The sequence below is a fragment of the Protomyctophum bolini genome (assembly GCF_963924005.1).
Source record: "Protomyctophum bolini genome assembly, chromosome: 10".
Classification (NCBI taxonomy): domain Eukaryota; kingdom Metazoa; phylum Chordata; class Actinopteri; order Myctophiformes; family Myctophidae; genus Protomyctophum; species Protomyctophum bolini.
Genome location: NC_137871.1, coordinates 34,078,208 through 34,101,137, shown reverse-complemented (window position 1 = coordinate 34,101,137; position 22,930 = coordinate 34,078,208). Strand labels below are relative to the sequence as shown.

The 22,930-nt window shown below is 41.1% G+C and overlaps 4 protein-coding genes across 23 annotated transcripts in view; 3 read left to right on the top strand and 1 right to left on the bottom strand.

Annotated features, from left to right (window-relative positions):
- Positions 1–980, top strand: part of ankhd1 (ankyrin repeat and KH domain containing 1) — a 54,457-nt gene extending 53,477 nt beyond the window's left edge. For all 18 annotated transcript variants that reach the window (XM_080774531.1, XM_080774530.1, XM_080774546.1 and 15 more), the window contains one exon: positions 296–980. In XM_080774531.1, the coding sequence (XP_080630657.1) occupies positions 296–355 (60 nt within the window). In that variant the 3' untranslated portion in view covers positions 356–980. The remainder of the gene's footprint in view (positions 1–295) is intronic.
- A 1,891-nt stretch (positions 981–2,871) lies between these two features.
- Positions 2,872–4,674, top strand: higd2a (HIG1 hypoxia inducible domain family, member 2A). The gene is made up of 2 exons (XM_080774608.1): positions 2,872–3,095; positions 3,925–4,674. The coding sequence occupies exons 1-2, from the start codon at positions 2,891–2,893 to the stop codon at positions 4,089–4,091; spliced, it is 372 nt and encodes a 123-aa protein (XP_080630734.1). The 5' UTR covers positions 2,872–2,890; the 3' UTR covers positions 4,092–4,674.
- cltb (clathrin, light chain B) lies at positions 4,547–11,878 on the bottom strand. 3 transcript variants are annotated; one of them, XM_080774605.1, is made up of 6 exons: positions 11,327–11,878; positions 9,871–9,932; positions 9,389–9,506; positions 8,649–8,760; positions 7,519–7,539; positions 4,547–5,708 (listed from the first exon to the last, which is right to left on the bottom strand). In XM_080774605.1, the coding sequence occupies exons 1-6, from the start codon at positions 11,577–11,579 to the stop codon at positions 5,537–5,539; spliced, it is 738 nt and encodes a 245-aa protein (XP_080630731.1). In that variant the 5' UTR covers positions 11,580–11,878; the 3' UTR covers positions 4,547–5,536. The 3 variants fall into 3 exon arrangements, with proteins under 3 accessions (XP_080630731.1, XP_080630732.1, XP_080630733.1); XM_080774606.1 differs by lacking the exon at positions 7,519–7,539; XM_080774607.1 differs by lacking the exons at positions 4,547–5,708; positions 7,519–7,539 and adding an exon at positions 8,525–8,569 and having other exon boundaries at positions 8,615–8,760.
- Positions 11,879–13,337: 1,459 nt separating this feature from the next.
- Positions 13,338–22,930, top strand: part of pdlim7 (PDZ and LIM domain 7) — a 56,224-nt gene continuing 46,631 nt past the window's right edge. Inside the window, exons 1-2 of the mRNA XM_080774792.1 lie at positions 13,338–13,526; positions 15,969–16,067. Coding sequence (XP_080630918.1) covers positions 13,509–13,526; positions 15,969–16,067 — 117 coding nt within the window. The 5' untranslated portion in view covers positions 13,338–13,508. The remainder of the gene's footprint in view (positions 13,527–15,968; positions 16,068–22,930) is intronic.

Sequence of the window (22,930 nt, the reverse complement as noted above, 5' to 3'; positions counted from 1 at the left end):
TCTTAAGATTTATTTTTTGACGGGTAGCCATCATGTTAATATATTGCAAACCATTGAAACCAACGTGATTGCAACACCTGTTGCAAAAGTGTGAAATCTTGCGGCTGAATGTTTAATCACTCAACAGGGGCGAACATGCACTTTTGGCGAAGAGATTAGGTGTAGAGTGAAAAAAAGAGCATACAAAGTACAGCAAAAGAGAAATGAGATGTTTGCCCGAGACAGTGGTATATAAGTGGTTAATGGACAGTGGAAGGGTGGATCATCATCTTGCTCCTCTCTCGCCCGTTGTCAGGTGTGGCCCGGTACCTGGGCCCCTCACGTGGGCAACGTGCACCTGAACCACGTCAACTAGACGGCGTCTACAGCAATCAAAACGCACACCGCATGATGACCCAACAGCGCAAAACCTGAAGTACCAACCGACGAACCGAGACGAAGTTTTAAAGAGTTTAAAAAATTAAAAGATTAAATTTGCAACATGTTAACTTTAGTAGAGACCAGAGAGTGCAGAGCAAGCGGTTGAAGAATTGGAAAAAATTCTCTTGACACCATTCTTTGATGTGCCTATGTCAGATAAGAAACAAGAAATTCGGCGAGGGCTATTATCAAAAGTCCTGATGATGTCTGCAAACACATGCGTGATTACCTGTTCAACAGGAAACATTCTCTGCGTAGTTTAGCCATTTCTTTTTTTTCTTTTTTTTTTTTTTTGAGACTTAAACCCACATACACCGTTCTTGGGCTGCGGGGGGCGCTCAACGTGACGTAGCTATTTAAACTCGGCCCAGAACTAGTTGATGATTACCTAAAGAGAGAGAAATCAAACCTTTTAGAGTGGTAAATACATGTATAATTGTTTACATACTAAAAAGGGTTAAAATGAGAGTAAATTTCATGTCGTATAGTGGCTCTACTTTATGTAGCCTGTATTAATGTGAAATATTTACCTTAATATTCAATAAAAATATTGAAAAGTACTTCTTTGTATGTGTGCTCTTTTCTGAAATAGTTTTGCCTGTGTTTATCCCTGGTTGCAGTTGGGCATGAACTGAACACACAAATCGAAACTTGTATGTGGCAGAAAAACAAATGTATTTTGAAAATTAAAGGATTCAGATTTTTGCAGAAAATAATTAATAGTGGTTGCAAAGGTATTAATTGATTGCCTGAGTTCGGTTCTTGTTTTGGTGAATATCAAGTTGTTCTGCTCATTTTCCGCAGTCCAGTATCACTATGCCAGTAGCAGCACAAAACCATAGTTCCATGTGACAGAGGGTTCAACTTTGTTGCGGTCAAGTTGCGGTACTTAATATTCACCAAAACCAGACCCAGAACTCACACCACGGGACTCGGGCAATCAATTAATATCTTTGCACCACTATATTAATGGCAAGTATTTCCTACAACTTTCCAAAAGTCCAAAAATCTGAACTAACCCCTTAATGAACAGGTGGCAGCGTTTGTGAATGGTTTTATGCTTGACTTTCCTGAGGCTGGTCTCGCTACAGCGCCAGGGGAAGGGAAAAAAAGATGTAACACAGAAACCTGTGGCCTGTAGAATGATATTGGCGGGATAATAAGTCTAGAACCTTGGCAGAGGACAGTAGTGGGATATACGACTGAATAGCTGAGGTGCCGAAAAAGCTGGGTTATGACTCAGCATTTCCCAAATCAACTTCAACTTTATTGTCATATCACAGGTAAAGAAATTAGTGAAATAATTTTTCATACAAGGAAACAGTGAATTTATACAACACGCTTTACAATGCAATGCATTCACACATTCACAAAGCGATGGTGGAGGCAACCACTCATGGTATCATCCTGCTTATCGGGACCAGTCAGGTTCAGTGTCTTGCTCAAGGACACTAACCCAGGAGGAGCCGGGGATCAAACCGGAAACCTTCTGATTCCCAAGCAGCTACTCTACCTCCTGAGCCACTGCTGTGCTGAAGGAAAGCTGGTAGATATTCAAATACTCTTGATCTAAATATAAATGCTACTGATTCAATTTATTTTCAGTTGACTGATACAAGACAATATTTGTGTGATGCCTTTAAGTCTGTTTGAAGATATTACCGTAATACGGTATGGAACACAGGGTTCCATTCTATTGGAATAATAGTTTCCCCTAGTTTACTTTTACATAAAAAATATAAAATATAATACATGTATTTATATACATTTATATACAATTTGTCTAAAATAACAGAAGATAACAATAAAAAATGATGATATATGTGTGTGAATTGTGTGTACACATTCAGAGAGATTATTCATATAAATCGTTCACTATTACATTTATATTAATAGTACATTTGTTGTTTTATGTTAACCGTATTCATTTGCATTATGTTTTTATATAACAAACAAAATTACCTTTATTGTGAAATACAGGGGTGAAGTTGATAATTTATGCCATGAACATATTATTAGCCGATCTACAAGCCCACAACGCGTCACGGATTCTGGGTAGTGGAATTTGGGTCTCTGGTGGCTTCGGGCTTTCACCAGTGTTGCCATGTCCGCTTTATAAGCGACTTTGGGCTCTCCACAGTTTTTTGGTGGGGGCTTGTTTCTAAAGTGTAGTTGCATATTTGAGCTTGTTCCTAAATGTTTGGTTTTCAAACATTTTCTTTTCTTGTCAAGGACCGGCCACAAGTGTTTTGTGCCAGGACTGTGTTATGTTATTAAATAAATAATAATAATAATCCCCAATATTTTTGGAAAATAGCAATGTACAAGATTAAGATTGCGATGAATATTACAGTGGATTCATACTGGTGGAGTTAATAGACCTGGTCGCTTATTTCTGACGCAGAATCTGGCAACACTTGCTTTGACTTGACACTGCAGACTGCAGACAAACCTGGTCCTCTAGTCCAACATGGCTGCTGCTAGTCCTCCTGCTCCTATCGCCGCTGAGGCGGCTGTAATAACACCGAAATCAACACCTTCCTTCCCGATTCCATTTGACTTCTCCAGGCCTCCGGTCATCGAAGGATTCAGCCCTACATCCCCAATTCACAAGGATGAGACTTTCAAGGAAAAGTTCATGAGGAAAACCAAGGAGAACCCCTTCGTCCCTATAGGTGAGTTGTATAAACTAACTGATCATCCATTTAGCTTTACATGGGGTCACATCCGGTTCGCAGCGGATACGGAAACATGTGTGCATGTATAAAGTGTTGTGTAGACTAAGTGTTGTGCAAATGGCCGGATACAGTAGTCGGGCTGTGGACCGGATCTGGATAGTACATATAAACCAGGCGTTGGAGGTTAATGACAATCTGTCTTAACATGTGAAACAGCTGCTGCAAACTAGTTAACTTCTTGCATGCAAACCAGTGCATTAGGTTATTCATGTGGTTTGTGTAATTTATTCCAGAACCATTATGCCAGTCAACTGCCACTTGCAACTGCAACTGAGTTGCAAACCAACGGGCTATCTAAACTGTCAAAAGACAACAATGTCATCAACAATGGATTGTGGACAGATGAGTCCAGAATGAACAGGAAGCAGTGCACTAAATTCTGCCTACCAGGTGTCAAGAATAAGTCGACTGATGTTTTGTCATATACCTTGTTCTGTCTTGCACAGGACATTATGTGCTTGCTCATGTTACCCAACATGACGCATGAAATATCATAGGAGGTGCAATGCCATCTATTGGTTAGACTCAGGCAACCTTGGCACAGGTGCCAACATTGGCACAGGGTAGGGAGATCACTACCGTTATTGACACTTTGTCACCTTAAGTTTTGTACATACCTGCTGGTTTTTATTGTGTATCTTTCTTTAGACATGTTTCTTTTGTTTCATTTTCTCCTTGCTCTCCCCTTTTCTTTTGTTTTCTGAAAACGTTCAAATGGAGCTTATAAACAAAGCAGATTTGACGTTCTTGTCTTTTGTTCCTGCAGGTTGTCTGGGTACAGCGGGTGCTCTGATTTGGGGCCTCCGAGCCTTCAGTCACGGGAAGACCAGACAGTCCCAGCTGATGATGCGGGGCCGTATCGTGGCTCAAGGATTCACTGTAGTTGCCCTTATTGTGGGCGTCTTGTCGACCGCACTAAAACCCAAGCCGTGAGCAGCAGCTATCCTAGAGCTGTAAAGCTCATGTCGACATCAGTCCGAATATTGGATAGAACTGTGGTGGCTAAATGAGTTGTGTTGATATTTAAAGGCCCCCTTTGAACCACCGGGGATGTTATACTTGAAGTTGGCCCTGTGAAAATAACTCTTCCAACACAGACCAAGTAAGCACTTGGGAATCGGACTGAAGTTCAAACTTGAGTACATTTTTGATTCAGATTTATGGTTTGAACTTTAGAGAAACATGCCAATCGTGCTTGTTGCTTTGTGGGTGATATTTAGCTTTTATTCCTAGACACAAAGGGAACCATGATTCTGCACAGTCTTCTTGTATCAATGAGATTATGTCAATGCCATGGATCATTTCACACCTGACATAATGTAATGTTAACTGTCCGTGTGTTGTAAATAATGGATCAGTAAAGGAATATTTAATGACACGCTAGCAGAAGCCGTATAGTTTGTTTTATTCAGTTTTCCAGTTCCCTTGTAACATTCTCTTCCTTCATAAAGTCCAAATAGGCAACATGTGAAACTAATTAGGCATTACTATTGAAAAATAAAAACACTTCATTGCCGTTTTGTAAAGAAATGTCAAAATTATATTTGCATAGAGTCATTAAACAGACTCCAAATAACAAACTTCATTGTAAGAATGAATAATTTAAATTTAGAATGTTGTACAAATCTTTGGTTGTGGCATGTTTTTCCTTTATGGACTAACATGCTGCCTAAGGCTTCATTTATACCTTATCGCTTGACCAAATGACATTTAACTGAAAAAAGCATCGAGTATAAATTAGCCTAAAAAACTTGGAATGAAATTTACAGGATTGAGAGTGAGATCTGAAAGGCCACACACTATAGCATTTCAAAAAGACATTTTTCTGCTACACAAAATATGGTACTATAATACAACATAATTGAACATAGTGTTTGTGGTTACATTGCATTAGTGACAGGCAGAGGTGGTTACAATCTATCCTTAAGGATTGTGCAGTTCTTTGAACTGAATTAAAATGAAAACTAAAAGGTGGTTAATGTAAAAAAAAAAAGAGCAAATTTATATAACAAATGGCATGTCCAAAACATTGGCATAATATAAGCATGCAGTTAAGTTGTCCTAATAAGTTCAATTGGGAAGGGAAGATTTTAATTTACAGTAACAATATTTACTCCAATATAACCATGATGCATTTGTGACGATAGGATATGAAAACGGAACAGTCCTTCATTTTATCCAGAGCGAGTGAGAGGTATACTCTAGTATAGAATAATTAGAAAGAAGGGAGTTTGTTTTTCTCAAAGGGTAGTGAAAAAGCCAAAAAGAAAACTAGAGATTTAAGATAGGCATACAAATTCTGTTATTACGCAAACGGGAATGAAAAACTTGGAAAAGGCAAAGGTTTAAAGAAGAGGGTTGGTCCTTGCGTTGCCGCCTTAGCGAACCAGTGGTGTCTGTTTGAGGGAGATGAGGACAGAACGCATGCGAGAGACGTCCTTTGCCTGCTTGTTGGTTTTGGGGTTGAAGTCGCATAGGCGCGCCACTCTCTCCCACTCGGACCCCGGGCTGTCACCGTCGCACTCGGCCAGGAAGGCCTCTTCGGAAGCTCTGCAGGACGGGACAAACCACACAATAAGGATGCGTCCTGCTAAGACAGGTATTTCTCAACAAAACTCAACACTGGCAAAGCACGTCCACACAAACTGCTACTCGCTTACTAAATTAACCACTTGAACTCCAGCAACCCCTATTCTGGATTTCTGGACATTCGCCAGAAATAGCCGGTTAAGTGGTTAATTCACTCGATTGGCAATCTTATTTCAGATATAGAACACATTCATGCATTTCTCTCATGCACCACCTGTGAGCGGTGAGCTCAACAGACAGTTCTATGCAAGCAGCATAACATTAGCCTGTGCTTGGGCAATTAATGAAATTAATACAATCTCATGTCTCAAACCATGTTTGTAGTTTTAGAGCAGGGGGGCATGCGTCCCGTTAAGAAAGGAGGAGCTAGTTTTAAAGAAACTCATGGAAGCTATGAGGGGCGTAACATCAAAAAGCAGAGGAGTTCTAAAACCTACACAAAGCCTATAACATCAGAGTTGGGCTGTTTGTAGAAAGACTTGTCAGCAATCCTAGTACGCAGGCAAGCCAAGAAAGCAGGAAAAAAAAGAGAAGAAAAACAGTGTGAGTGAGTGTTCAACAAAGCAGAGAAAGGTTAGGGCGAGCTTAACCACGTTACAGCTGATGTCCCCTATTTTATCTTCAAGAACAGCGAAAAGGGCAGGTGTGAAAGTTCACAACACGCCGCAATGATATGCGTTGGGAGCTTGTAGAACTGCTATTTTCACTATTCGTGTTATGAGACCGTACGACTAAGATTATGACGTGGTTAAGAACACAATACTGTAAGCAACTTGAGAGAAACCAGAGATTAATAAGATATACAATAAGAATAATTAAGGATTCAAATAAAATACAAACCTACTCTTGTAAGCAACTAGGCAATAGGCATAATAGTTGTTGGCTCAGGGTCAATTTTAAACCGACAGCTTACACTAGTGTATATGAAAACAACATTTTTGTACATCTAATTCTAAACTGTCTGGTTCTCACCCTTTTTAATTTCAAGGACCCCAGTTTGTTATTCATTAGGCCAAGGAACCCCATTTTGTAACCCAGGCAGGAATCCCAATCTACACTATACAATCATGTTAATTAATGGAACAAAATAGAGGTCTAATTGTACACTGAGTGAAAGACCTCTTTGTTTCCTAACTTCAATAATTTAGCTGGGGACTCACAGGATCAAGGACACCTGCAGTGCAGTGGTGGAAAAAGTACTCAAATGTTTTACTTAAGTACAAGTATCAATACTGCAATGCAAAATACTAAGTAAAGGTCTGGTATTCAAAATGTACACAAGTATTGGTTAAAAGTAGAAAGTAACTTTTTTGTATGCAGAATGTGCCACTTCAAGTTTTCAAATGTATACAGATCTACAATCTCACATTGTGAGCTAAACTTGTACATCGGCTATTTTCAAATGGCAATAAATGTATATAGGGTTGAAGTGGTTATAATGTATGTGTTGTAATGATAATCAAAATCTACAAAGTAACTGAAGTACAGTACTTGAGTAAATCCACTTAGTTACTTTCACCACTGGACGCCTGGGGGTCCTCGGAGGGGCCCATGCTGATAACCAGTGTTCTAATGGCAAGCGTATCTCCGGATTCAAATTTTCCCATGTGTATTAAATGTGCGCATACAGCACTCATCTAATGTGTCACTGGGTCGCATACAGAACTAGTCTCAGTCTAAAGTGTCATTGGGGGATTCTCTCTGAATGCTTACAGAAACATGGGAGAGGCAGAAATGAGCCTAAACTACAGTCACAGATGCAAAGTGATACCGTGCCAGACTTTGCTGGAGTCTGTTGGAAAGCGTGAGAGAAGAAAAGGTTAGCCTGATCAGGAAAAACAGAACGACTACATATTGTGACGTTTTACTGCAGGATATGGCCAGGCATACTTAAAACCCTCTAAAAGATAAACATTTAGTTATAGTAAACTACTATCAGTCAGTAGCTATTTTTCTTTATTGCTCACTATTGGCCAACAATATCGTAACGGAACTTGAGGGTCAAAACAACATGACATTCTGATCGTCTCTCATAATTTTTTTATGCGTCCCTCTGTTACACCCCCGGTCCCACAGAAAATATTTTGATGCCGTCGGGTGGAAAGAAACCTTGTATATCAAAAACTGTTACTTTTTTTTTTTTTAGGATTCCAATGGACCAAAATTAGCAGATCTACATGATCAAAACACGACATGTTGCGACCGGGTTTGAAGTTGCAGATCGGCTATTTTTGGTACTTTTCTGTGACACTGAAGTATGACTAAGTAGGGCATTCATTTACAAAAGAACATTGAAATATGGACATGCAAGGTTTCTAGCCGACAGCAACGATTTGTTTCCTTGAGGCACTGAGGTCATCTGTTACAGCTCCAATCTCCCACAGCCATCGCCAAACATACGGTCTCACACAAACACACCAACTAACTATTCTGTGGTCGTTCTGCTACTTGTGTGTTGGAATGTTGCTTGCTTCGGTGGGAGAAAATCGATTCAGCATTAAGACTATGATTATTTTTTGTATGAGCTGCATTGACTCTTGAATGCCAACTGGCAATTCTTTTGACATTCTGGCCAAAATGCATCATTCTGAATTTTGTTTACAGATCAGCAGACAGAATTAAATGTTTAATTTGTTGTTCGCAAATTGAAAATGTTGTTGTAAAATGAGTGTAAAAAAGTGTTTTTTAAAAGAGTGCAGCAGTCAACACATATGGAAAAAAATAATTGGAAAAATCCCACCACCTAGTTACTTCTAGCATTGTGACACTAATCTAAAAAAAACACCCCGGGATCAAATAAATTGACATGGACCACTGTGTAACTATGCCACATACAGTAAAACACAGTAATTGCTGCTCACGTCAACTAAAGCAGCCAACAGAGACGAGCCACTCACTGACCTGTTGTTGGCCTTGTTCTTCTCCATCTGTTCGTTCTGGTGAAGATGCCAGTCCTCCAGCTCTTTCCTGGCCTTCTCCTTCCATTCTGCCTCCGCAGCCTTGGATGCATTGTCTAAACGGAGCACAACATAATAGTTAAACCAGCGATTCCAGACCTGTGGTCTATGAGCATACGGAAAAATTAGTTTGCATTGTGATACTGATAAATAGGAACTTAAGTATAGTGCTTTGGTTCCATTGAACACAATCGATTGATCGATCATTAAGATTTTCTCCAGCACCTGGTGGTCAAAATTAACGGGTGCTTTTCTTTGTTCTTCTCTTGCACATTGGATGGTGGATGCATATTTCCTGAGCATTCCTGTGCATGTTTGCATTTGGGGCGGGAATAGCCGACAGCACCAGTTTAAAATAGAACAGAGGAGCACACAATACGTTGAATACTGTGTCATTTTGCTTTGTGGAGTATTTTTAGCAACACCTCTGGTAGCCATGATGTCATTACAATGTATGTTGGAGGCAGACTACACTACAATAGTATTTAGATCAGTGGTTCTCAAACTAAATTAATGTATTTGCCCACAGAGACTCATCTGAAAATATTTTATAATTTTCTGTTGACAAAATTAATAACCAATTAAATTGATTAGTTTGGTTAACTTTTACACTCTTATAACAGAAGTCAATGTAGGACACTTCCTACATTGACCACTGTTATAGGCGTTCTACTGGTGTGTTACCTAGTTCCTCCAGGCGTGTCTTCTGTTCTTCTCTCCATTTCCGCAGGCTCTCTGGTTCCTGCCTCAGCTGGTCCACCTGAGCGATGGCTGCATAGTTGTCTGTCGGGCCATTGGACTCCTGGTGGGAGGAAATCAAGTCAATATTTAGCCTCTAGCTATAATACTATTCACAGAAAATACCACAGATATTGGAAAACTGCTAAAGAAATATAAACTATTGTAAATGTTTAATGGGCTTTGTCAATGATTCTATTGGGAGAAGAACATGAAAATTCCCCATGCGGTCTGTCTCAAGTGCTGTAAAATAACAGCAGGCCTCCCTAAAACAGGATTTCCAGCAGCTTTGAGTGAGCCCTTGAGACACTTCTTTTCACATCTTCTTCAGTGGGACAGGATTTCAGTAAGCAGAGTTGGTCTTTAAACGCAACATTTAAAGTATTACCGTAGGACAGGGAGCGATCGTATAATTGATTAAAGCTCACCTGAAACATGTCCCCATTCACTGTGGCAACAGGCTCTTCTTCAAAACCGTCAGCAAAACCGTCTGCAAAACAAGAGCCAAGTCGTGTCAAAGCATAGTCACTGGAGAGCTCCACGCGTACGTACGTCCCCTATCTCAACAAACCATGTGACAGCCAGGGTGTACTCTGTAGATCTTAAGCCAGAAATGCAGACGCACCTGTTTGGACACTGATGTGATGACTGATGACCTGACTGACTGTTGGTAGTAGTCAATAGTATGACTATCCACACACACACACACAGCACTGATGGGACACTGCATCCATCAACTTCCAGGCTCAGCAACAATGTTGTGCGGCGAAGTATAAAATAATGCTTACATGCATAATCGATTATACAAAAAAAGCAATCAATAAAAGCTGATTATTAACTAATTTGACCTGGGACCCTGTGGAACCACTGTGGGTCCTCGGACGGACCTCACTTTGAGAACCAAACAGTTTCCCAAACAGTGGGTCAGGACCCATCTTTGGGTCGGATACCAATTTATAAAAAGTTTAAACTGAAAGGGGGGTGGATTGAAAATAGTAAAGTTAAGTGTTGGGTCTTGAGCTAAAAAGTTTGTGAACCAGTGAGATGATGGGAACTAGAACAGTGATAAGTTACCAGTACCACTACCAGGCCATAAGGGAGTCAATACATTTTCAGTCAAATGTTTACTGAAAATAAAACAAATCTCATTGGGTACAGGGTATTAGATAGATGCTGTAGTGTTTACTGTAAGCACATCTATTCTAGTTCCTCCTTGCACCCTTTCATTTAACTTCATACTGATACATACAGGTTTCTGTATTAACTTTGTTATAGTCTTGATTATTTTATTCTCTTACCAACAATGTATTATGCAATTTTATACACAATTTGGCAGTAATCCACATGATGTGAGCATCCTAACTGTGCTGCTCAGTTAGGTTAACTAAATTAGGTTAACCTAATTTATTATTAGGTTATTAGGTTAACTAAATTATGAGTCAGTCAAGTTAATTCAATATCCCTAAGGGCTGTACATACATAAACCAATAAACTAACAATAAAAACAAATCAGTGCAATATATAAACAACATGCATACATACAAGCGGTACAAATACATACATGTACAATTGTACACAAAACACTGACTGGAGTCTGGAGATAACTGACAAACTGGTGATAAATATTATTAATACGAGAACAAACTTGTTAATATTTTATTAAATAACAAATAAAGTATTGACTTACTATTAAACGACCAAGGGTGTGACTGTCGCTTGCAAGATATCTGATCTACAAGCTAACGAGTAACGACAATCATATACAATACAGCCGTAACTTAGTAGTACAGTACAGTATTAGAGATTTTAGTTAGCAATCTCAATTAGCATATAGTTAGCATTAAGTTAGCATCGGTTTAGTCCCAGTGACTTTAGTCACTTTACCGTAGGTGTCTGCTATGATGTCCGGACTCGGAGCAGCCACAACGGGAGCAGCAGCAGCCGCCGGCTCGGGGGCAGCCGCAGCGGGCTCAGGCTCGTCCTCCAGCAGCTCCTCCGGGGCTTCCTCCTCCTCCAGGGCTCCGCCGAAGCCCTCGTCGTCGTTCTCGATCACCGCGATCTCGCTCTCCTGCTGGGCCAGGAAGGCCGCCGCTGGGTCCTCCTCGACCGGCTGCACCACCGCTCCGTTGTCGGCCATTGTTCGCTGGGGGGAAAGTCGCTCTTTTGTCTTGTTTTTGTTTGTTTTAAGTTGGTGGGCTAGTTAGCTCAAGCTAGCCGGGGGTGCTAACGTCAGTCCGATTGGACTTCCGAGAGGATAGGTCTGTATTGGCCAAAATAAATGGAGTAAATATTTACAATTCAATTTGTATTAACCCCTCAGATTTAGTCTTTTTTCAAATAGACTGAAAAAACGCTGTTAAATCGTTATGTCTATTAAACGTTGTGGTCCCAACAGTGACTGATGATTCATGATTTTTCTTGACTTGCTCAACCGGTGAAATCATAACCTCTCGCGTCACAGGCAGGCTGTCTGGTTTCTATTCTATTCTAACGTACTTAAGTCCGGTGTAAAGCCCACCCTACTGTATCCGGTAATTTACTCACACAAATACATGCACCCACACAAACGGTTTCCGTATCCGCCGTAGACAGGATTCACAACTTGCTAAGTGAACTGACCTCAGTGAGTAATGCTCAACCAACCAGTTGGAATAAAGTGACCATCTAATAAAGTGACGGGCGTAGTGTCTGTTTTTAGACTCTATTGCCATCTGCTGGACAAAGCGTGATATGGACACTTTATTTTCTTTTCTTCTAAAATACATTAAATAAAACCTTTTTACACCTTCAAAGGTAACGAATGGTTGTTTGAGTGAACACGAGGGTGTAGGATTGTTTATATTTTGTTCATTATTGATTGAAGTTTTTATTAGGCCCAATCTCAGAAATTAGTTCCGTTTGGAACCTCAACAGTGGAGGTGACTGACGGTTCCAAACGAGGCTAGTCAGAAATACCACAGCAGGAGCCGAGGTACAGTCAGGCAAAAATAATAACACCAAAAAGTCCTGGGGACAAGTTTCCATTGTGGAAACGAATTAAATGTTCAATTTATCAACATAGTAGGCTATATATACAAATGTGAATATGGGTCAATGTAGATCAAGTGTTTGTTTTACATACAATGGAACAAATATACTTTGACACCCATTCTTTTAGCTTCAGTGAGGGACATCTCCTCAAAATAAAGACCCTAATTTATCATGCAAGGCAACATGAGTAAAGACAGCCCCATACATACAACCAGTGCGGCAAACGTTATACTGAATGTATCTTCATCATGGCAGAAATAATATATAAATATTAACTATATCAAATACAACTCCAGGAGTCCAGGTGCTGATTGTGGAACATAAAAAGCATGACTATGTTTTTTTTTCCACTTTGTTTTGTTATGTTATGAACTTGTGTTGTTAAAGAATAATGCACGTGATGTAGTTGCAACGGGAGAAAAAAACAGAGAAAATGAGTGAAAGCCTTTAATGAAATGAGCAGCTCAGCTGAGCTACTGGGAAGGTATTCAAGCTTCCATTAAACTCCCTAAACTCAATTAATTACATTTGATTGCGTTCTGATTACATCTAAAACTAATTAAATTAAGTTAATAGAAACGAAACATAAAAAACAACAACAATGGTTGTCTAACAACCGGTGGGCCAATCACGGCGCGATCGTCCGGACCATGGGATGCATCCTATGGACGGATCGTTTTTTCTTATAAAAAAAGAAGGAATTCCTAGGGAGTGGCTAAATACTCCAGCCTCGCGAGAGTATCACCGGTTCCCCCTAAAAAGAACAGATCTACAGGCTAACAACGCGTTGCGTCGCGATGCGTTGATGGCTTATAGATCTGTTATCTTTGGGGCGACACCATGGTACTTCGAAAATACAAATCCTCAGAGAGGGAATAGATCTCAGGCTGCTTTCTGGACGAGATCCGCTGTTCCTTTTTGACGTCTGAGGAAGTCCCAGGCTTGGATCTCGAGCCTAATTTATTGATAATTTAATTGATTGTTTTTTAATAAGGATTCGGGATCAGGAAAGTTCTTTTTAGACTTTGAACTCAGGATGTCTGGTGGACAAGAGGTAAGGAAGCAATGATCATTCATTCGATTTCTTAAGAACTGTGTAAAAACTTTACTTGAGACAAGAACTTTAACCGAAACTCGTAATATCTGAAATAATGTATTGCCTGGGAGAAGTTGTGCAGCCGTAGCCTACTTACTAGCGGGTTAAAAGTATCCGGCAGAACTTTAGAAGAGTTTTTATTTTATTTTATTAAACAAAAGAAAAGAAAAAAATTGCAGTGTATGCAATACATGGGCCTGTGTGAGTCCAAGGTGATGAAAGTTTTTCGTGTGTGTTGCACTACAACAAACCTTGGTATATTGATTGTAAAAAAACAAAACAATATATTGTACCTACTAGGATAACGTATACAAAAAGTTATTTCCAGTGTAGTCCTGTATTTATTATTAGACTATACAAGGTGAGTTTGTGTGACTGACTGTTTCTCAGAGTTTCAGCTGCTCTGCATTGTGACAGCTTCTCGTGATATAAATGACTGCAGAAAAAGAGCCCACACACCTATTTCTATTTTGGCCACAGAGACGTCATTTAAACAGAAATACACCTGGTGTGATGTGCGTGTTGCCTCGAGTTTTAAAGGGATGAATGAACGCAGTGTTTCACCACCAGTGTTATGTAAATATCAATCTAAGGTCTCCTAGATCTTCACCTGTTGATGTTGTGTTATTGCCAAGCCAATATTTTAAAGTTGGTTTTCTAATTTGAAGCTTTTTGATGCCTCAATATTGATGGCACAAAATCACAGATTAAGATGCAGCTTAATCACATTGCCTGTTAAGTGTTCACACATTGACATTTCGTTTTTTAATTTAATTACGAAATAAAACTACATTATTGTAATGTTGGAAAGACTTAGAATGGTGTCCTTAAATGTGGCTTGTTTTGTGGGAAGTTTTTTTAAATTGACGTTTACAAAAGTGTTGTTTATAATTACAGACTCACATTTAAACTTAGATTAGCCGCCCTCAAGGAATCTTAACATCTTATTATAGCAACTGCAATAGCTTTTGCATGGGGACTCAACTGCCTGGGCCCTGGGGTGCCATGCTATCCCGTGCAGGTCTATAAACCTGCATTTTGCACCTCGTTTTCTATAGTTTACAATCCAGGGCAAATAAACCTAACAACATTCTTTTTTGAACTGACTTGAAAGCATCCTTTTTTGGGTCCCCCTGTCGCTTTAAGAGCTTGATGTCATAAACTAATTGCTGGTTTGAGGGTTTTTTTGTACTGTGCTGAAACGGACTTCATGCTCTCTGGAAGGAATGCAGGGTCTCACAGGCTTCGCTTCACATACGTCGGCAGGCCTGGCCTTCTCTCTGTGCTTCAGAAGTAGTCTATACTTTTAACTGTCCATAGGTTTTATGTGCAAAAAATCTGTGCCAGAATATTGGGTGGTTGATGTTCTCCTTCTCTCCAACCCTCACCCCCCACCCCTCTCCGTGACTCATGTGGGTGTTGGGCTGAAATAGTTTGGTGTAGTTTTACATTCCTTATATAGCCTCTGAGGATTGTGTGGAGAAGCAAGGACTTGCCTCTGTCACAAGAAGGAGGGAGGGGGAGAGAGAGACACACACACACACACACACACAGAGAGAGAGAGAGAGAGAGAGCTCACCACCTTTTGGCTGTAGCCTCCTCATCAGGTTAGGGTTTCCAAGCGAACGCCACAGGACAAGGTAGGCTTGGATGGCAGCAAGGGGATGTCATGATGATGAGTGCTGCTATCTTGTAGTGGGGAAGCGGGGGGGGGGGGGGGGGGGGACGACGACACACGACATAAAGAGTGGAGTGAGGGTGCAGGTATGTAGGTCACGTCAGCCAGCCCTATGCCCGTAAGTCACTTGGTACCATAGCTCCGGGTGGGTCAAGTTGCCCTTGGTTCTTCTTAGAATTACATGATGAGGGGTTGTAATCTTTAAAAGCCATTAATGCAAATGCACTATTCAAATGACGTTAAACATTGAGGCACATATCTCCTTGCTGTATCTGCATTCTGCCAAATGTATGTACAGCAGCTGCAGGCTGCCAAAGTTCATGATAATTGACGCAGAACGTTATGTTTCATTTTCTTTAATGAATGAAACCCTGAATTTTTAGTCTGCTGAAATTCCAGTTGCAGTACAGGGTGTGCATTATTGGTATCATATGTACTCTCGCCTGTCATAAACGCAAGTGCATATTTGTGCCAGAGAGCAGTGTTAATAATGAACTCCATAAGTATGTAGATTGGACTCACAGGTTAGTAGGTTAAACCTTATTTTCTCTCATACCCTCTTCTGTGTCTGACATTGTTCTCCCCAGATCAATTGTTTTGAACAGAATCCCAGCTGCCAGTTGACATCGAAGCAGGGGGAAATAATGTTCTGGAACACAATGTTTTCAGAGCAGTCCAGCTAATTAACATTGGTTTCTCGTTTTTCTCTTCTCTTTCCCAAGGCCATGAACGTATACAGCATAACCCTGGAAGGCCCAGCGCCCTGGGGCTTCAGGCTGCAGGGAGGCAAGGACTTCAGCATGCCTCTCACCGTGTCAAGGGTAACACCTTCCTTCTTCTTTAAGTTCCTTTATGTGCTGCTTTGTATCTGTGATATCAACAATAACATGCCGTAGGGTTAGAACCGAGACGTTTAGATAGAACATTAGTTCTTAAAAGTGGGGTCCCCGCCCTACCTCACATCATATCAAACTTTATTTATAAAGCACATTTAAAAACGACTGTCATCGACCAAAGTGCTGTAAAAGTCAAGAAAACATAGCATCAACAATAAAATCAAATGTAATTAATACATCAATAACAAACAGGTGTGCACATACAGTAGATACAATAAGACACTGAAGGGGTCCAGGGGATCTCCTGAGAAATTAGTTAATATAGCATCAACATCTATTTAATTTTAACAAATCTTATGTGGGGGTCCCTGCCACAATGCAATATTAATTTGGGGGCCTTGACATGGCAAAGTTTGAGAACCGTGTGTGTGTGTGTGTGTGTGTGTGTGTGTGTGTGTTTACAATGTAGATATGCCCCTCAGAAATGTGTGTCTCTCAAACCGCCGCTCAGCGCCAAATCCCTTGTGCACACTGCCAGCTGCGGGGGAGGAAACTCAGTCCTTGAATATCTTTCCATTATTATTTATTTATTTGAATTATCTCAGTGGTAAGCCTGGAGCTGTAATTTGAGGCTAGTATTTAAGACCCTAACTCCACATTTGGGCAAGTGCTGACGTGATCCATAATGATGTCATGACACAAGGAAGCCACGACGCTATTAGACCCCGTCTAGTGTTTTTTTGGGGGGACATTTTCACATTCTCCCTCCCTAAAGAATGTGGCAAACAGTTACACTCTTCACCCCCGCCGTCACCCCATCAGAGCACCTTAACTCTATGTAAAGGGCTTCGATCTATTTTTAAAGAGTCTATTTGCGTCTGCAACACAAGCGCGACCACACAGCAATGATGACCCAACCTGTTCTGGATTATATCCTCTTTTGTTAAATTGGTCCAGTGACCCTCAACCTTTTCGATGTCAAGGTCCCTCAGTTTCCATTACAGAGCATGGACCCCCCATTTGATGGTAATTATGGTATCTTTTTTTTTCTTTTTCTTTTCATCTGGCACCCCAATCTGCAAAATAAAAATGTCAGTGTTAATTTATTTAACTGATAGTTCCATTCGTACACTCAGAGTTCTAGACTTGTAAGGATCCATTTAACTAGACCAGTGGTTCTCATTTTCTCAACCATTTTATACAAGTACCACCACAGAAAATATCTGGCTGTCCAAGTACCACCATAATAACTGATGTTAAAATACAGGAGCGTGGACCTATTCAGCTATGCACAGTTAACACAGGAGGGACTTTTTGTTTATTCCTTGAATTTATTTGGTTTTTGTTCCATCCCTAAGCCAATAATGCTGCTGCTCTGACCAAACTCAACTAATATCAGTTGAGTTGTGATTAATCTGTTCTCAAATCTTCTATTATCAGCTCGGTGTGCTGTCATGCTCATTTCAGCATGGCTGGATAGCCTATTTCAACCATTTGCTTGGTCAGAAGAACTTCCTGCAGTAATATAAATATCTGAGTACCACCAGAGGCGGGCTCAAGTACCACTAGTGGTACACGTGCCAGAGGTTGAGAAACACTGAACTAAAGAATAATGCACGTGATGTAGTTGCAACGGGAGAAAAAACAGAGCAAATGAGTGAAAGCCTTTAATGAAATGAGCAGCTCAGCTGAGCTACTGGGAAGGTATTCAAGCTTCCATTAAACTCCCTAAACTCAATTAATTACATTTGATTGCGTTCTGATTACATCTAAAACTAATTAAATTAAGTTAATAGAAACAACATAAAAAACAACAACAATGGTTGTCTGACAACCGGTGGGCGGGGGGTTAATAGACCCCGAGGGTGAATCAGGTTTCTGTTATTTTTTTCAAATCTGGTGTTGGCTCTCAACATTCTTCCGAGGCATACTGTATCATGTCAGCAGTGGTCTGTTGCGTGTTTTGTTTTGTTGCCGAGGGGTCCGTTGGTATTAGGTACTCTTCCCCTCCCTGTAAGGATGTGATGATGGGTAGCGGTTTGTTTTGTTTATCCGTCCTCTGGAACACACTGCCGTTAATGTCCGTTTTAGGTCACTGGATCTTGGCTTTAAATGGATTCTCTCTGATTCTCTTATAAACTGCCATTGATGTTAAAGAGGACGAGAGAGCAACAAGCCATTTCCCAGGCCTTATATGTGCAGTGTTTCTTTGCCTTGACACGCACGCGCGTTGCCGGCAGACCAGACTTACCATTATGCAGTAATTTTCCACTGACAGTGTTATATTGTTACCTTAGAGGCTGAGGTGACCTTTAAACAATATACTGATTTACATAGAATATATATAGTATATTAGTGTGTGTGTGTCGCTGTGCACGTGCCTGCGTACGTGAGCTAAACCTGCATTGAGAGCAACAATCATTTCTCACCTGCCAGCACACGTTCCTTACCTGCCCGTTTCACTGGCAGGCATCAGACAGAACAAAACGGAATGTTCCCACTGGAAGCATGTCAACAAACACTTTATCTTCTACCAAAACAAGGCTGAATGGATGCAGAAACATTAATATGACAAGGAAGGCAAACACAAACCAGTCATATTTTTTTAGGGTGGCAGGGTACAGTTGCAGGATGTGAGTGTGGATGGGGGGCAAAGTTCAGGAATTTGAATGTTAGAAAGCGACAGCAGTAGTGGCATGGAATCAAATCACAATTACTAGCCGATCAATGCAAAAACGTCGCCCTATTTGCTTGCTAATTGAATTGGCAAAGGCAAAACTTAAATACATTTTATGGAAATATCTGAAAATGGCATTTATTATCTTCTAAAATACATTAAAAAATTAATCCTTTTTACACCTTCAAAGGAAACGAATGGTTGTTTGAGTGAACACGAGGGTGTAGGCTATTGTTTATATTTTGTTCATTATTGATTGAAGTTTTTATTAGGCCGAATCTCAGAAATTAGCTCAGTTTGGAACCTCAACAGTGGAGGTGACTGACGGTTCCAAACGAGGCTAGTCAGAAATACCACAGCAGGAGCCGAGGTACAGTCAGGCAAAAAGTCCTGGGGACTAGTTTCCAATTTATCAACATAGTAGGCTATATACAAATGTGAATATGGGAATAATGCACGTGATGTAGTTGCAACGGGAGAAAAAACAGAGCAAATGAGTTAAAGCCTTTAATGAAATGAGCAGCTCAGCTGAGCTACTGGGAAGGTATATTCAAGCTTCCATTAAACTCAATTAATTACATTTGATTGCGTTCTGAACTCAATTAATTACATTTGATTGCGTTCTGATTACATCTAAAACTAATTAAATTAAGTTAATAGAAACAACATAAAAAACAACAACAATGGTTGTCAGACAACCGGTGGGCCAATCACGGCGCGATCGTCCGGACCATGGGATGCATCCATTGGCCACAGGCATTGACAAATCCGTATTTGACTGGGACGGCAACCCTATAATAATGTTTTGGTTTTGTGTGCCTGTAACGGCCGAAACCCTGTGTGGTGACATAATGTGGCCTTAATCATCAGCTTCACTTAATCATCAGCTAGTGCAGACCGCCAGTTTGCTTCACAGATCCAGGTACATCACCCGTCTTGATTACTTTCCTTCCTGTCATAGAAACGTGACTCACATGCTTTCTTGAACTGTGAAGCCTTTCCGCGTCCCTCTTTGTCTCGCATGCCGTCATATAGCTTTCATGACTGACTGTCTAGTAGCCTGGGGGGAGAGGGTGGATACGGAGGTCAATGATGTCATAAGCGGAAGCCAAACGAGTGATTTGTGGCTAATATATACCTAGTGTTTTCCAGACCAGTAGCCTGGCTGTCACGCTTCGGGGCATGGGAGCCGTAAAGTTGTGACTCATGTTGCTTTTTCTCACTGCTCTGCCGTTCCCGCAACTGTCTGAGCTGGGGCAGCCGTAGCTGAGCGGGTAGAGAGGCAGGTCTGGTGATCAGAGGGTCATCGGTGTCGTCGTCGTCCCCCCAGTCTATGTGTCTGTGTCCCTGGGCAAGACGCTTAACCCTTAACAGCTGGGCGACTGCTGGCCTAGCTTAATACAGCCTGACAGTGTGTCGCGGGTTTGAATCCTTATCCAGACGACCTTTGCTGCGTTTCACTCTGTCTCTCTACCGGTTTCCTGTCTATCTCTGTCTCTCTTAATTTTAGGCAGAAAAGCCCCTCCTGCATCCGGCTTTTAGTTACCGTCCACAAACTTCGTCTTAAACATTACATTTCCATTGACAATGAATGGAGAATTCATCGTAGTGTCTGAGCAAATAGGCAATAGGGATAGTGTCTATTTTACGCCATGATGATGTAAGATAAGAGCGCGGATGCACGCGCAGATTTAAACACACGAACGGACCGACATGCGGAAACAACAGTCCGACATGCACTGCTCCCGTGCTTGCGGGTTAGGGTTAGGTAAGGTTGGGGTTTGAGGTAGTGATTTTTAATATTTTGTTTAATTTAAAAACTAAAAAACTAAAACTTAACTGCTTCCTCCCGGAGCACTCGTTATAGCCACCTGAGCAGCCATCAGCTGGTTTAAGTTGATACTGAACTTCCCCCGTGGGACTAACGGAGGCCTCCGTCTGCCTGTCAGCTCTGCCTCTCCCCGTCTCCCCCGCTGTCCGCTCTGCTCTCGTCTGTCATAAACGAACCCGGCGAGTGAATCACGCAGGCATACTGCTGGATGGAAACGAGCCATCCAGGAGATGTAAAGCTCAAAGATATACTGTGCCCCTTGGTAGTAAGACAGCTGTGTGCTCGGACAGACGGTGGAGGGGGTGCTTGCACTGCAGCACATCAATTTCGTGGGTGGTCTTTTACTGACATAAAGCCATCAGATAAGCATCTCCCCCTCAGACAGTCACTTTAGAGGGATTATGCAATAAAGAACCTGGCGAGGACTGACGGGACAAAAGGCTCAGTTTGAAACGCCGGGAGGCAAAGCGACAAGGCCCGTATGATCAATGTGTCTTTAGTGTTTGATCTGTTTTGATTTGTTGGGATGAGGTAACGTTTGAGATGGGATGATGAAATGAAAGGGGGGGGGGATTACAGTCGTTTGGTTTATTTGTTGGTTTTGGCCTGTTTTTTTTTTAGAGCGCTTTGATAACTCAGCATTTATCATGCAGAACTGTGGATTGTTTAAATAATGATATAAAAAAAACTATAAACCAAACCGCACACACTCTGGCTCTATACGCAAGTTCTAATGGTGTATGTGATGGATGTCCCTCGGCCGTAGCTCCCGTCTGGCTCTTCTTGTGTCTCGTTCTACCGAGTGCATGAGCGAGCGAGGGCATTGGCCCTCGTGTTTGTCTGTGAACACGGTTTCCTTCCTTCCTTCCTCCCCACGAGGCTCTGCGAGCCGGGAGGGAGAGCTGCAGCTTTCTCTGCATTCCAGGGATTCTTCTCATATCCATCCTTGGAGTGGCAACAGACAGGCCCATTGTCTCGCGTCGTCGCCGGTGGGAGGAAACCTTGTATGTCCAAAAACCATTAGAACGTTTCCCAGTGGTGGAAAGTAACTAAGTACATTTACTTAAGTACTGTACTTAAAGGACCACTTCACCACTTTTCAACCTATCTTCATATAATAGGTTGATCGTGATAAAATGGCACCATTCTTTTCTACTCGGTCTGTGTCTCATAGGAGGGCTGTGGGCAGTTCAGAAAACTGTAACACCAGTCCATTAGTGACATCATTGTTAGGCAGATTTTTTCTTAAAACAAACAAACAAAACATTGGAACTTTTCAGGAATAGAAAGCCTGCGGTTTCTATTAGCTTGGATTCCCCATCGATGATGTCAATGGTGGACAGGTTTCTGAACTGCCCACAGCCCTCCTATGAGACACAGTCTGAGTAGAAAAACATTGTGCCATTTTATCATGATTATTCGTGAGGACCTATTATATGAAGATGGGTTGAAAAGTGGTGAAGTGGTCCTTTAAGTATAATTGTGAGTATTTCTAATTTCCAATACTTTACTTCTACTCCACTACATCTCAGAGGCAAATATTGTTAAACTTTAGTTACTAGTTTCTTTGTAGATTTTGATTATTACAAAACATACAGTAACTACTTCAGCCCTATATACATTTTGGCCATTCGAAAATATCCGATCTGCAAGCTGAGTACTGACTGAGTACTTTTAAGTACATTTTGATACCAATACTTTTGCACTTTTACTCAAGTAAATTCTGAATTTGTACTTGTAACAGAGTATTTCTATATTGCAGTATTGATTGATACTCACATGTTTCACATGTTTTAAAAGTATCGTTTCCACCACTGAACTTTTCAGACCTGTGTGATCCAATGGATCTGATGATCGCAAGCTCTTGTTTGTTGTTTACTGTTTTGAGCATGACATTATAGTCTAAAACGTTTTTTCTGCTTTTGCACGACACTTGCAAATATCAAATGGGGCATTAATGTATGATAAACAACAACGGTGAATTATGGAGATACAGGGTTTTCCGGCCGACATTGATGACATATGTCAGCCGACACTTCATTTCCTCTGTCAGATGATGGCTTCCTCCAGTGTCAAAGGAATACTTTTCTGGTGAAATCATCAGTGGAGTTGCGACCCTGACTATTGAGTCCAGCCTCGGAGCATAAGCCTCTTTCCCTCTTTAAGTGTGTGTCTATCTATCTGTCGGTTTCACTAGCGGATCTGCTGGCGTTGCGGTCGTATGAACATGGCGATAGCATTGCTCAGAGCCCTCGGGGAGCCATCTGCTTTTTATCAACAAACACATGCCACTCTGCTGGACTCAAACGTTCGGCGTGGAGGAAATTACACATGAAGTCA